General features: G+C 42.6%; 1 protein-coding gene across 4 annotated transcripts; it reads right to left on the reverse strand.

Annotated features, from left to right (window-relative positions):
* Positions 1-223: 223 nt before the first annotated feature.
* Positions 224-8547, reverse strand: LOC131234031 (cellulose synthase-like protein D3). 4 transcript variants are annotated; one of them, XR_009165467.1, is made up of 5 exons: positions 8161-8547; positions 6534-7440; positions 2545-3352; positions 500-2429; positions 224-414 (listed from the first exon to the last, which is right to left on the reverse strand). XR_009165467.1 is itself a non-coding variant. In XM_058230989.1 (4 exons), exons 2-4 carry the CDS (start codon positions 7403-7405, stop codon positions 675-677), a joined length of 3435 nt encoding a protein of 1144 aa, XP_058086972.1. In that variant the 5' UTR covers positions 7406-7413; positions 8161-8547; the 3' UTR covers positions 224-674. The 4 variants fall into 4 exon arrangements, 3 of the variants coding, with proteins under 3 accessions (XP_058086972.1, XP_058086970.1, XP_058086971.1); XM_058230989.1 differs by having other exon boundaries at positions 224-2429; positions 6534-7413; XM_058230987.1 differs by having other exon boundaries at positions 224-2429.
* Between the last annotated feature and the right edge of the window lie 5628 nt (positions 8548-14175).

Raw genomic sequence — 14175 nt, forward strand, 5'->3', positions numbered from 1 at the left:
TGTGAGCAAGTTGCACCCCTGAAAACCTGAAAACAGAGTTTCAGATGTAAGCTAAAATCACTTGCTTTTTTCAGGATTTCAAATGCACTGAAAAGCTGTACTTGACATACGGCTGGTAACTCAGTTACAAGTGAAATTTCCTGTCCAAATACCACCTGGAAGGTAATTGTTGTAAACGCTTCGCAGCTAATAAAAATTGCAGTCATCGAAACGACCCCTCAGAGAAACCTCAAATGATTGTGCATACACCTAAAAATCAAGAATAAATCCAGGCATCCCATGGAGCGAACCATGGCTGCCACCAATTAGTTCAGTTTCCCATCCCCACCTCTAAATTACAAAACAAATACTGCTGCTCATTCGCCGGCCATCATCTACAACTCTACCGTATTTGAGTACATCCACATATGCCTCCTGTGTTAAGCATCAAATTCAAATGGAGAAACGAATTTTATTTTTTTTAAAGTATAAACAAAATAATTTCAGATATCATCCTTACCTGCACACCTCCATACATACATGGGCTGCTCAGCCATCTGCCTACTGATAAAAACATGACTGGCATCAACTTGTCGGCAAAAGAATTGACAGTCCAAAGCCATCCAGGCTCCCGAGAATGGTCCCACATTCCTGTGCATCTGCATCTAGCATGGTCACTGCCCCACGTGATGGATTCAAGGGAACTGGAATGAACCTCCGATCTGAGTATTCCCTGACGGAGGGTTGATAGCCACCCAAAGGAGCGAGATTGTGATGGCGATGAGCCCCGACCAGACAAAGACGATCGTAGGTGTCCTCCCTCTCCTCCCCATCAGCCCCTTAGCGAATGGGTAGAGATGTGCCAGAACCCAGAAGCTAAAGAAGACACCACCCAGGAGGCGGCTCCACTGTGGTATCGTGCTGTATATGGTGCGGCTGACCCCGACTGCAATGGCAATCAGGTTGGTCATCATGATGGTGATGGGCGGTATCATGAGTGAGGTCCACTTCACCATGTAGAGGTCGGCGAATTCATCATCCAAATCATCACCCCCCGACTTTGACGTCAAGGTGAAGGAGATCTCAATCCCAGCAATCACCTTCAGAAGCCCTTGAAGGACAGCAGCAAGATGTGCACTCGTACCTCCAATCAACCAGAACTGCTCGTTACGCCACCACTCTTCTAGATCAATTCCTGACCACTTGATCTCGAGCACCGCCAGCATGGAGAGGGTCAAGGTGATGAGCAGAAGGTAGATAAGGAAGGTGACATTGAGCGTCTGGACTATGAACTGGCCAGAGAAGAGTGAGAGTGCTGGGAGGAAGCAGTAGACTATTAGGAAGAATGAGGTAAATGGGTAAATTCCGACATTTAGATATGCGATTCTCTGCAAGAACTTCATTCTTGAGCTGGCAAGGAGGGCATTGTTGCGAGAGAAGAATATTTCAACCGAGCCAGTGGCCCAGCGGAGCACCTGGTGCAACCGATCGGTGAGGTTGATTGGAGCAGTGCCGCGGAAGGCATCCCGTTTGGTCACACAATAAACCGACTTCCATCCCCTGTTGTGCATCCGATAACCAGTGACCACGTCTTCCGTCACAGACCCATAAATCCACCCAACACGCTGGCCCCACTCAGTTTTATCTTCATACCAGCAGGAAATGACGCTGATTGCCTCTGCAACTGTAGATGCATCAAGCAGCTCACGAGGGATGGTGAGAGCACCCGGGGCCCGGCCATTCTTCACTGCTGGGTGGTCAGCAAGAGGCCGGCCTTGAAACTCTGCCACTGGGATCGAATCAATAAGGAAAGCTGAGTTACCAAATCTCTTAGGCAGCATCGAGAGGTTTATGTCATCTTCGTCAGAGTCTCCCATTCGTAGTGCACGATTCTCTTCTGAGGTTGCAGCAACGGACGCAGGCTTCTTGAGACGGGCAAAGCAGCAGCTGCAACAACCAGGGTGTTCTTTCGAGCGAGGTGGGTCAAAACCATAGAGGGCAATTCGACGGAAAAGGCATCCAGTGCCGACATAGACAGGGCCCTGGAGTCCATCGAGAGCACGCATGTTGACATCAAAGAAAACGGTGTTGTGGTTGGCATAACGGTCAGAGGGGTCAATGCCCTCGAACCTCTGTGGGAACTGGACGTAGCAGATACGGTCCCCACCACGGTCCATCATGAAGCACATGCCCTCTCTCAAGGCCTGGGAGTAGTAAATGTAGTGGTCACAATCGAGGTTGAGGATGAAAGGCCCGTTGGACATGATGGCAGAGGCACGGACAAGTGCATTCATGGCGCCTGCCTTCTTGTTGTGGTCATAGCCAGGGCGCTTCTCACGGGAGACGTAAACCAGCAACGGCAGACGAATATCGACGTCGGTGAGGTCAAGGAGCCTGGTGTCATCAGCAGTCCCTTTCAATGGTTCATCACTCGGAGGCTTCAGCATCACCTGTAGAGAATTTTTTTTTATTTTATTTAAAACATTGGTTTTTTCCCTTCTATCCAGAGCATGTGCGACAAAAAATATCAATAGTATCATGTCAGTTGGCAATCGAAATAACTACCTGTATGACTCCAGCATGGTCACCCCTAGTATGCTCAGGTGAAGGGACCAACCAGGTACCAGGCCAATGAGTGCCATCAACCATCCAAGTAGCTTTTGGGATCTTCACTCTTTCAGCTGGTTCATCAGTTGGGTTTTGTCTCTGAAGCTTCATGGCCTTGATCTCCTCTCGAGCATGGAAAGCATCAGACCGTCGCCTGATCGAATCTGGTAGCCCATTGATCCGGACCTTGAATTCGTCATACTCCCGCTTTACCCGTCTTCGGTCCTTGACAAAATCTGGGCGCACCTTGTTTTTGTAAGGATCGCTCTTGGAATTGAAATAGCTTTCAGGGTTCCTGGGCTCAATTTCATGTTTCCGGCAGAAGGGAACCCACAGGTCAGCAAAGCTCGCAGCTTCAGCCATTGCTTCGAAGGTCAGAAGGGAGCCTCCATCATCTGAAACATAGCATGCGAGCTTCTCAACAGGGTAATCGGCTGCAAGGATAGATAGTATGGTATTTGCAGTGACCAATGGAGGTTCCTTTTCTGGATCAGCAGTAGAAACAAAGACATCTATTCCCGGAAGATCAGATTTCCCAGTGGGGTTGTGAGGGCCCGGCTCTTCAAACTTCTCTTTCAGGACAGCAAGATCGGTGGCACGGTTAACAGGGCACAGCTTGGGAAGCTGGTCTAGCAGCCAAGAGAAAGCAAACCAGATCTCACAAACAACAGACATTCCCCACAACCAGATTGCATCCTCATTCGGGTGATTGATTCTCCATGCAAGAAACAAACCAAGGGCAGCCATCCGGACAAAGATGAGAAGCCTGCCGTAACAGATATATAGTCAGTGGTGGAATGAATGTGTGAGACAGTACTTTGACATTACAAAAGCTCGGCAATGGCACAAAAGATAATAGAGACGTGACATTTTTCAAAGTCATCAAATAGAGCAAAAACACGAATTTTACTGATATGAAGAGGGTAAACCAGAGCATTCAAGAAAGAAAAGCAAATAAAAAAGAAAAGAAAAATGCAGACATTCCCATAGTAAACTTCCTGGAAGTTCAACTTGAGATGTCAAGATGCACTGACAACGAATTGAAATGACGGCATAATCTGGGGAGGTTGCAGGGACTTGGCTAATGTCCAATAAAATGTGTAAACACCAGAACAGTAGCCTAGTCTACCAAATCAACAACCAGTTCTCTTAGAATAAGAAAGTATCCGATCCTTGGGGGGGTTTTAAAAAAAGCCCTCAAAACCAAAACATATTCAAGGTTAGAAAAACACAGAATCAGGCTGACATTTGCACTCAGACAAAGATCTTCCCATGTCAAACGTGGAAGGGCTCAGCTTACTGCTATTATAGTTATCATTGCAGGTGCACAATGCTTTTTATTTGAATGGCATTTGCAGGTAAACTATCTCGGCCATGTCAAAGGAAAAAAATTTGTGTTCCGGCCAATAAAATGTTTAAATATTACACTGAGCACGAACCAAGTTCAACAAAGATTAGGTAAGACCAAGTCCGCTCTTGGTTTTGACAAAAACCAAGTTGGTGGGCCAACAAAACTTGCGTCTGCAGCAAGTTGAATTTTCAACCGGCCAAGTGAAAGTGACTCAATTTCTATATTCAAAGTTTCAAACCTTGCATTAGGGCACAGTTGCGTAAAAAGTAACAACTAACCTAATGTTATAGGTACTTTTCCTATCAAATGTGTAGTTTCATACTAGTTAGCAACCTTTGTGTTAGGATGGACTAAGCTAAAATGCAGTCCTATAAAGCACCTAGTTAACTCGCAAAGTCAAATTGAGTCCACATTGAGGTTAGACGAACTCAACTCTATTCACCAAACTGCCATGGTCATATAAAGCACCTTGAAAAAATAGTACACATTAACATTATGTCTTCTGTTACATAGTAAAAATAGAATTGCAAAGAAATATAACAATCAACATCAAATTGATCTCAATAGAATTACATAGTAATGTTGAATTGATTTCAAGTCGAGGTTAGGCATACTCTCTAATCATCAAATTGTCAAGCCAAACTGATGTAGAGCGGGTCACGGACAGTTTCATGGCCAAGATGGATTAGAAAAGGCCTGGTTGACAACAGAAGTGATTCGGACCATCGGACCTTAGATTGGGCGTATCTCACAATCCGGAATGAGTTATCAGGTGTAAAATATATGATTTTGGGGTAGAACGAGCTAATTTAGCCAACCAACCCCGCTACGCCGGGTTGCGCAAGCCGGATTTGAGAAATAACCCTGGATCGATGGTCGTTTCCTTATTTTAATTCCATTTTTACTATAAATAATAAGTTTTAGTTTGATTATAACTCTTCATCGGTTGGGCTTTAGGAGTTGCGCCCAACACGGGACACTTACTATTTTTGGCCAAAAACCTTGCGCACTAGTAGACATCACAACCGTCTATAAATAGTAAGTTTACTATTTATGGTAAGTTGCGAATTCTAGGAGCTTTAGTTGTAGTTTGCTTCTGATTTCTCTCCCATTGCTTGGTATCTCTATTTAAAGGGTTGTGAACTCATTTATTTGATTCATTGATCAATTTCGAATTTTATAGAATTTATTTTCGATTTTGCTTGCTTTCTTTCTCATGGATTCGAGAAGACTCTGTGAGGAGTCCAGAGAAGTTCCATGGATTCGGAACAGTTATCCTCTTGAGGGAGACAGTGCTTGACCTCATCACGTTCATCCCTGCATCACAAACTCTGCAACCTAGACTTGCTTCGACCATGTTCTTAAACCCATTCAGGTAGTACTAGCTCACAAAGTGATTCTAGATTCTTCCTGACATGTGTCTTTGTGATCAAGAAAAAGTTAAGCCCATTCTCCTGTAAGAAAGACCCAGAACAGATCGACAACGCCGAGTTTTATGGTCAAATCACCACTGTCTATTCCTAACAAGATCACGATCAGGTGTCAAGCCCAAAACCTGATCGGATGTGAGGATGCGATGGACCTGACACTTGACCACCATTTGAACATGATTGGTAAGTTATAAAGTTGACACACAAACATACAGTCAATGGATAGGATAGTTACACTTTCTCCAGACAAACAAAGGATATAGTTTACACTTCTCATATCACACGACAATAGCATCCATTATAGAAGGGGAATTTCACAATTCACCACGGGGAACACATGTTGATTAAAGTAACCCTTTGCCATCATGCAAGGACCAGGGATATACACCTTGATTCCAAGAATTTATGGCTGAAGATCATTAAACCTTTGCGAATTTTGAGCAAAGACAGGTTTATACTCACCGTTTCCCACGAGATTTGTGTGGCCAGGACTTTCTGGATAACCGGTGATGAGCAACAATGATTTTGTTGCAAAAATCATGGTTAAAGAAGAATACAAATGCAGCAACATTTACTTGAAATAGTAGTCTTGCCTGATGAATTGCATGCATAATTATAAAAGAGAAGGTCTCAAGTCCAACCGGTTGGACCATAAGTTATGGTACACCCAACAGATAACTTCGAACCTATTAATTGCATGTGACATCCAACCATTCCAATAAGTTGACAACACCATTAAGATCACCTATTCATCAGGTGGGCCCCACCTTAGAAAACAATGCCCAGTCATTGATAAACAGCAAAATGAAAAAATGGCCCGCTTGGTTAGTCAATATGGCTGAATTTTGCACAAGGTGATCCTGATGGTGGGGCCAACCTACTAGACGGGTTGGATGTCGTACACACATGAAAGGGTGTATTTTATCCACTGGGTTGGAAATTAGAGAGATCTTGGAAACACGTTATTTTGTTGGGTGGTAATAAATCCAGGGGCCACTGAAGACGTAATGTTCAGCAATTTGAAAAACTCAAAGATAAATTGTCCAAGCAGCATTAGATGCAGGTATTTTGTGGAATTCTCTTCTGAACTTCATCATCCAAAACAGAAAAAAGAAAACAGAGAACAAAGAAAAGCTAAGATAAAACAATCAGGAAACAGGCAATACCTATATGGGCTGATAATTGCTGCAGGGATCTTCAATTTGCGTGTGAGTGGCCTCCATGGCTTGTTCATCAGTTCAGAAGGTGCGTCTCCAGCCTCATCACCATTCCCATTCCCAAAATCCCCTTCCTTTGGCCAGATAGCATTACCATATCCATAAGTCCCCTTTGTCTCAAACAACCAGCGGTTTTGATCAAAATCGCCTGTCTGGCTCCGCATCAACACTGACTTGGTTGATTTCATCACAGACAACCTCCTCTCCATCTTTGACATCCCATTCGGTGGCGGTAATGGAAGTGGCCGTCCTGCATCCATGCTCACCTCATCCAAATCCATCTCTTTGTAGGGATACTTGCACCCTGGGCAAATCCCCCCTCCCGTCTTAACGGCATCCAGATAACAATCCCTGCAGATCTTGAAATCGCACTCACAGGGGAGGATGTCCATCCCACGCTCGTCGCTCATAACCTTGGAATTGCATCCGGGGACCGCACACGAAGACCCCTTGGCACCAGCCATCTGGGGATGGTTTGTCTCAGAATCAATCACTTTGTCCATGAGGTGAGCTCGGGTCACGCTGTTGAATCCGCCAGTGAAGAGAGAATTAGAAACGTACTGCTCTTCGACCTTTGCTGAGATTGATGGGTCCATGGGCTGGTTGTCAGGTGTTGGTGGGATGTGGACTGTGTAGTTCGCATATTCACCACTACCAATTTCACTGTCAAGATCATCCCTTGAGAAACTGATGTACCGACCAGATGAAGTTCTCCGGCCAAATGCAACAGTCCGAGGGGACTGAGGATTGCCTTGCTGCAATTCCACATCCGACACCAGCGATCGAGAAAAGCGGCTCCCTTTGAAAGAACTAGAAGCCATTTTAAAAACTGCAGAGATGAATCAACCGTCGGATGCTGAAATTTTCACAGAAAAGAAGCAATTTAACTTCAATCAAAACTGTCAAATATTACAACAGAAATTGCTAAAACTAAAAACGCCAGACTCATGTGAAATCACACATGGAACTGAATCAAATGTACTAAAGATCGACAACTGAATTTTGAAATTTTAGCATGAATGTTTAAATCAAAAACCTAGAAATCATAAAAGGCTTCCCAAAAAAAAAAAAAAAAGCAGAAGAAGCAGAAACTGCAGCTTAGTTCGGAAAGCAAAATCCTAAAACAAGAATCCAAACAGATTCCATTGACATGAAAAATGGAAACGAATAAAGCAGTCCAAACCTCGGATCAAAGGTCTTAATCACCGAACGTCGAAGCTACAGCACGAATACTCAAAACAAAAACCTAGAAATAACCAAACGCCTCTGAAAAAAGCAGAACCCGCATGAAACGGCAGCTCAAAAACGAGATTTAGTAGGAAACGATCCGATCAAGGAATAAGCCGAAATTTTCGAAGATGAAGCATCTTTCCAGAAAAACGAACTCAATATGGAGAAATTTCCACAATCTCCTCGAAAAACAGTAAAAAACAATGAAATTTTCCAAAAAAAGCAAAAAAATAAAAAATTTCCGGAAATTTCCGTCCAAGCGCTGATTTACCTCAAACTCGAGCGATTTTCTTACCGAATCGCATCATTTTTTTTCCAGAATAGAAATGAGGCTTGTAAAATGTACCTATTTTATACAGATCCGGCACGATATAAAAGAAGAGCTGGAAACGACTGTCTGAAACTTTCAAATCCGACTGTCTGAAGCTGTCATAGCGACTCGGTCCGAACCAAAAGTCCAAGCCTACGACGCCATCACTTTGGTTTTTTTTATTCGCAGAAAGTCAGGATGGCGTGCTTTAGATGGATTTATACGCGAGTGTTGAAACGAGAGTGGATTCGAAGCTCTTCAGAGCTCCGGAAATGCGTTTTTTTCTGCAGAGAAATCTCGGAAACGCGACTCCGTATTTAGGGTTTTGGGGATTTCGGACAGAGATGGAAGGAAATGAGAGAGTCGAGGAAAGCGGAGTTTGGTGGGTTCTTTTTTCGAATTTCCTTCCTATAGGCGTTTGAAATGGCGGAACTTTAGGGATGGGAACATATTTAGTGTACAGCTATGTGGGCCATAGTTGACACGTGTCCAGTTTGAGTTGGGGGCGGATTAGGTACTTCCCCCGCCTGTTCGGAGCTCGGGACAGGCGGAGGCTCTGAGGGCCACTGAGGGTCCTCCATGATTTTTTTTCATTTTATCCAAACCGTCCATCAATTTTTTCATATCATTTTAGGATGTTGAATCAAATAGAAGAAAGATCCAACTCTCAATTGGACCACACCACAGGAAACAACGGTGCTAAGGATGCTCACCGTTGAAACCTTCACAGGGTCCACCGTGTTTTTTATTTACCATCCAACCTGTTGATACGATCATATACACCTGGTTGAATTGAAAAAACAAATATCATCTTGATCCAAAACTTCTGTGGTCCCTGAGAGTTTTTCAACGGTAGGAATCTAATCCCCATCTTGTGGTGCATTTAAGCCTTTGCTCTTCTCCATTTTTGATTCACTACTCTAAAATGATATGGAAAAATTAATGGACGGTTTGAATAAAATGAAAACATCACGGTGGACCCTCAGAGACTCTGCCTGTCCCGAGCTCCAAACAGGCGGGGAAGTACCTAATCCGCTCCCAGGGTTGCTGGCGTGACGTGGCGGGAGTGTGCTAGACGCGGATTAGTTACCGCCTCCGCTCGTCCCACTGCGAACGTACAGGGCTCTGAGGGGTCACCTTGATGTATGGATTTCATCCACTCCGTTCATACATTTTTTCATCATTTTACGTTACAAGCCCAAAAATAGCACAGATCCAATGCTGCTGTGGACCACACAGTGGAGATTAAACATCTACCGTTGAAAACTTTCAAGGGAAAAAGAAGCTTCTGGATAACCATCACGATGGGCCTTGAGAAGGTTTAAACAGTAGTGTCATTTCACCACTGCTTCCTATGGTGTGGTCCACTTAATAACTTATTTTTGGGCTTGTAATCTAAACTGATATTATAAAATGAATGACGGTGTTGATAAAAATGCAGAAGTCATGGTGGCCCCCCTTGTCCGTTCCCAGGCGAGGGTATTAATCAATCCGCGTCATGAATGAGGGGACTTGACTACGAAAATATCCTCCCGTGAAAATATCAAAAAACGATTAAGGTTCGAGGGCAGAATAAACTAGTCTAATGAGATTCACAAGTACGCGGGCACAATGTATTATGTGTAATTAATCTCTAAAACATGTAGTATGGCCCACCTTGTTTTGAAATGGCATGGTTTTTAATTGCTCCATCGATCTAGCTGGGTTTCATCTTTCCAATGGGTTGGATGGTACATAAAAATAACTGTGGGCTACAAAAATCTATTAGAAGCTTTTAAGTACGGACGTTCCCATCGCAGCTGTTTCCTGTGGTGGGCACCCACCTGTGGTTTGGATATCTTTGGGAACCGCAACGAACTTTAAAAAGCGATCCTTATGAACGGAGTAGATGTGAGCTCTACATCACGGTGGGCCGCACGTAGTTGTAGAGAAACCTCATCCTATACAGGTTGCGGAGGAACCGCATGTGGGTTTGGTGATAGTGAAGAGAGGTAAACGGCCCATTAGCCAATGAAGTTGACTCGAGCTGAAGGCACGCGCGTGACAAGACAACCGCTCATTTGCCAATCCCCACTTATGAATAGTGAAGGGAAGTAAATCAATGGTTCAGATTCTATATACACCCATCTGATAATCTGACGGCTGAATTTTGATATAGGGCATTTACATAATCAGTGTGCAGACTGTGCTTACGAACACTACCATTGCACACGTGTCTTACATTGGGACTATCATTCACGTGTAAAATTTGCATTATGACTATGACCATGCTCTATGGCACCCAGATTTTGACGGTGCGGATTGAGGTGTATGTACGGCGCGCGTTGATGATGGCGGAGCGGATTAAGTGAGACCCCGGACTCACGCGAGACGGTGACCGTGCATACAATACCCCTTGAATGCTATCGCGGATAGAGCTGTACACGAGTCGAGTCGAGCCGAGTATCGCACTACTCGTACTCGGCTCTTAATGCCCGAGTCGTGCTCATACTCGACTCTACTCGGCCAATGAGCATGGACTCCCTGCTCGTACTCTACTCGCCCAAGTACAAGCCAAGTACGAGTAGATAACGAGTCGAGTCGAGTCCAAGTTTTCGAGGCGAGTTCGAGTACGAGCAGAAATTGGCCAGATTTAAGGCCATCCAAGGTCCATATTTTGGACAAATTTGTGGGCCGTCTAACAGTCCAAAAATTGGACAGATTTAAGGTCATCCTCACTGTCCAAAATGGACAGATTGTGAGCCTTTCTCATGGCAAAAAATTGGGCAGATTTGAATCACATTAGGCATACAATAATAAAAAGAAAAAGAAAGTATGGATAAGGATTAGGGACTCATACTCTTTGCGGACGAGTAGGGCAGGGACGAGCGTGCAGGGCAAGGACGACGGATGAGTAGGGCAGGGACGAGCGTGCAGGGCAGGGACGACGGACGAGTATCTCCACCCTTTGCGTGCAGCGGACCAGCGGTGCAGGGCACCGGACAGGCCACAGGGACGAGAGAGAGAGAGGGAAGAAGAGGGACGGCCGGACAGGGGACATGGGAGGAGTGAGAGAGAGAGAGAGAGGGAAGAAGAGGGACGGCCGACCGGTCGCTGGGGGAGAGAGAGAGAGAGAGAGAGAGAGAGAGAGGGAAGGGGGTTTTCATTTTTGAACGGGCGCTGTTTGAAAACGACCCAGACGAGTAGGGTTTTTTTTAAAAGCGAGTTATATATACCGGTACACGAGTCGAGTACGAGTCGAGTACCGAGTCGAGTACTTCTCAACTCGTTTTCTAAACGAGCCTTATAAACCCGCTCGTACTCGGCTCAAAATCACACGAGTTGAGTACGAGTCGAGTATTCCGAGTCAAGTCGAGCGAGTACTCGAGCCTTAGCCTTGATGCATGTATTATGTATGACGCCGTCCATACATTTTTTTCATATGATTTTAGGGCATTATCCTAAAAACGAAACAGATTCAATTATCAGATAGATCATGCAGTAAGAAACAGTGGTAATTGACCATTAATGAACCACTAAAGTTTTGGATCAAGGTGATATGTTATTTTTTTTAATTATTATTATTATTTTTATTATTATTAATCCTTTCTTTTAACATTATGTGACCTTATCAATAGATTTGACGGCAAATAAATACTACAGAAACATTGAACATTAAGGTGCATCCTAAGAAATTTTTAATAATATGATGTTGAATCACCACTGCTTCTCATGGCATGGTCCACCTGATAAATAAATTTTGATGCAGGGATGAACGTGATGAGGTCGGTCACCATCTTCCTCCATAATAACTACTCTGTATCTATGGAGCTTCTCTTGATTCCTAATAGAGATTTTTTGAATCTACGAGGAAAAATAGAAAATAAATTCTATAAAACTCGTAATTTAATTGATTATTGAAATAAACAAGTTTACAATAGTTTAAATAGGGATATTAATCCATGGTAGAAGTTTTGGAATCAAAATACAGTTAAGACTCCTAGAAATCAGTACTATAAATAGTAAACTTACCATTTATAAACTGTCGTGATGTCTACTAGTGCACATGGTTTTCGGCCAAAAATAGTAAGTGTCATATTTGGCTGAACCATGTTGTTCTCCTAATTATTCTAAAAACTTTTTATGTTGGGCACAACTCCCAAAACCCAATGGATGAAGAGTTACATTGAAACTAAAGCTTATTAAAAATAATAAAAATGAAAATAAAATGGGATTTCAACCTTTGATCTTATGGTATTTTGCAAATTCGGCGTGGGCAACCCATGTGCAAGGTTGGGTGGCTAGAGTAGCTCGTCTTACCCCAAAATCATGCATGCTACGTCCGATAGCTCATTTCAGTTTGCAAGATATGTCTGTTTTAAGTTTTGACTGTCTGAATCACCTCCGCTTCCGATTAGGCCTTTTCTAATCCGCTTGGCCGTGAAATTGTCTGCGACCTGCTCTACATCAGATTTGCTTCATTTTTTTCATTTAATTTGGAGCACTCAACATATTGAAGTCGATAAAGTAGACCATCAACAAAAGTGTTGACAAGCCATGATTGGTTGAATCTAGCCCTTGACCTAGTCATCTTATCATATGAATCTCAATATATTTACGACTGGTTATTAGTAGACCACAACATATTTGCAACAAATCAGCTGTGAGAAGAAGATCTTAGAAGTCAGGGAGTCTAAATTCAATTAAATTCATTTTTCACAATAGAAGTCACTAGTTCCGAAACAATCAAAGGAATTTCCATTTCTAGAATCACAGCACGAGCATGAAGGATTTAAAAATAACAAGGAAACTCTAATAAGGGTTTCACTGCCCCGACAATCTATAAAATAAGTAATCAAAGAAGTGCTCGAGGCCCCACAATAACCTCAATAACTTATCTTTTTAAATGATCTTTTATTTATTTATTTTAGTATAACTTAGTTTCACATAGTTATTACCTAGCAGCTCTTACTATAGTACCTTAGAAGTAGAAACAAATTTCTACAACCTTAAGTTGTAAGACCATAATTATCTAAGTTCTAGTTTATCTAGTCACACTCGCCTTGATTGTCAATTTCAATAGGGGCATTATGTATTTATTATTTTATTTTTATTATTTTATATAGTTCTCTCACAACTTGTCAATTATAATGAGTATCATTTTCAAATATTAATGAAGTCAACAATAATTTGTCTTCTTCAATTTGTATGTGTATCCTTATCCTTTTGAGAAGTATATTAATCTTAAAGTAATGGTGAAAGAACAAATCCTTGAGTCTATAACCCTATATTTACAGTCATAAGGTAAAAAGAACTCATTCGAAAGAACTAAGCTATACCCTTTCACAAGTTACTAAAACGTAAATGCAAATATTAATAGTTAAAAGGATCTTAGATCTTTGATTCCGGTCTGTAATTTGTTCAGCTCAATGAAGGAAAACACTTAGTGATTTGGTAAAACTTTGAGTTAAATAGATTATGACAGGACCACAAATTTTATGCACATATAGAAACCAAATATAAACCCTCCATCATATGATTAGTCTAATTTGATTGAAGTGAATAAACAATTTCCATTCATGAAAGGAAACAGCTAAAAGAAAAATGATACACCCATTTCCTATTCCCCAGTAGGAAGCTTCTTTTGACGGAAGCTTTGTGGGGCCACCGTGATGTCCTTAAAATATCTACTCTGTCTATTAATCTCACAAGCTGTACCAATCTACCAACCGGACAAAAACCAAAAATAAAAAAAGGAAAAAATAAAAACCTCCAGTGGACTGCACCACAGAAAAAGGTGGGTATTAAACGCTGACCATTGAATCCTTCGTGAGCCATCGGAAGTTTGCGGTCAGGCTAATATTTACTTTTTCGGTCGATTTAGTAGAAATAACCTTATCAACCATTTGGATGGCATACACATCATGGTGTGCTTTGAGAAGACTTGCATCAAATTGATATTTATGTGGCCCATGTCTTTGTGTACTTATCAACGGGTTGGATGGCAAATAAACATCAGTTGCCCCAAGAAGCTTTTAATGGGGTATCCTGGTCAAAGGCAGTCTCGATGTG

This window comes from Magnolia sinica, chromosome 18 (assembly GCF_029962835.1).
Source record: "Magnolia sinica isolate HGM2019 chromosome 18, MsV1, whole genome shotgun sequence".
Taxonomy (NCBI): Eukaryota; Viridiplantae; Streptophyta; class Magnoliopsida; order Magnoliales; family Magnoliaceae; genus Magnolia; species Magnolia sinica.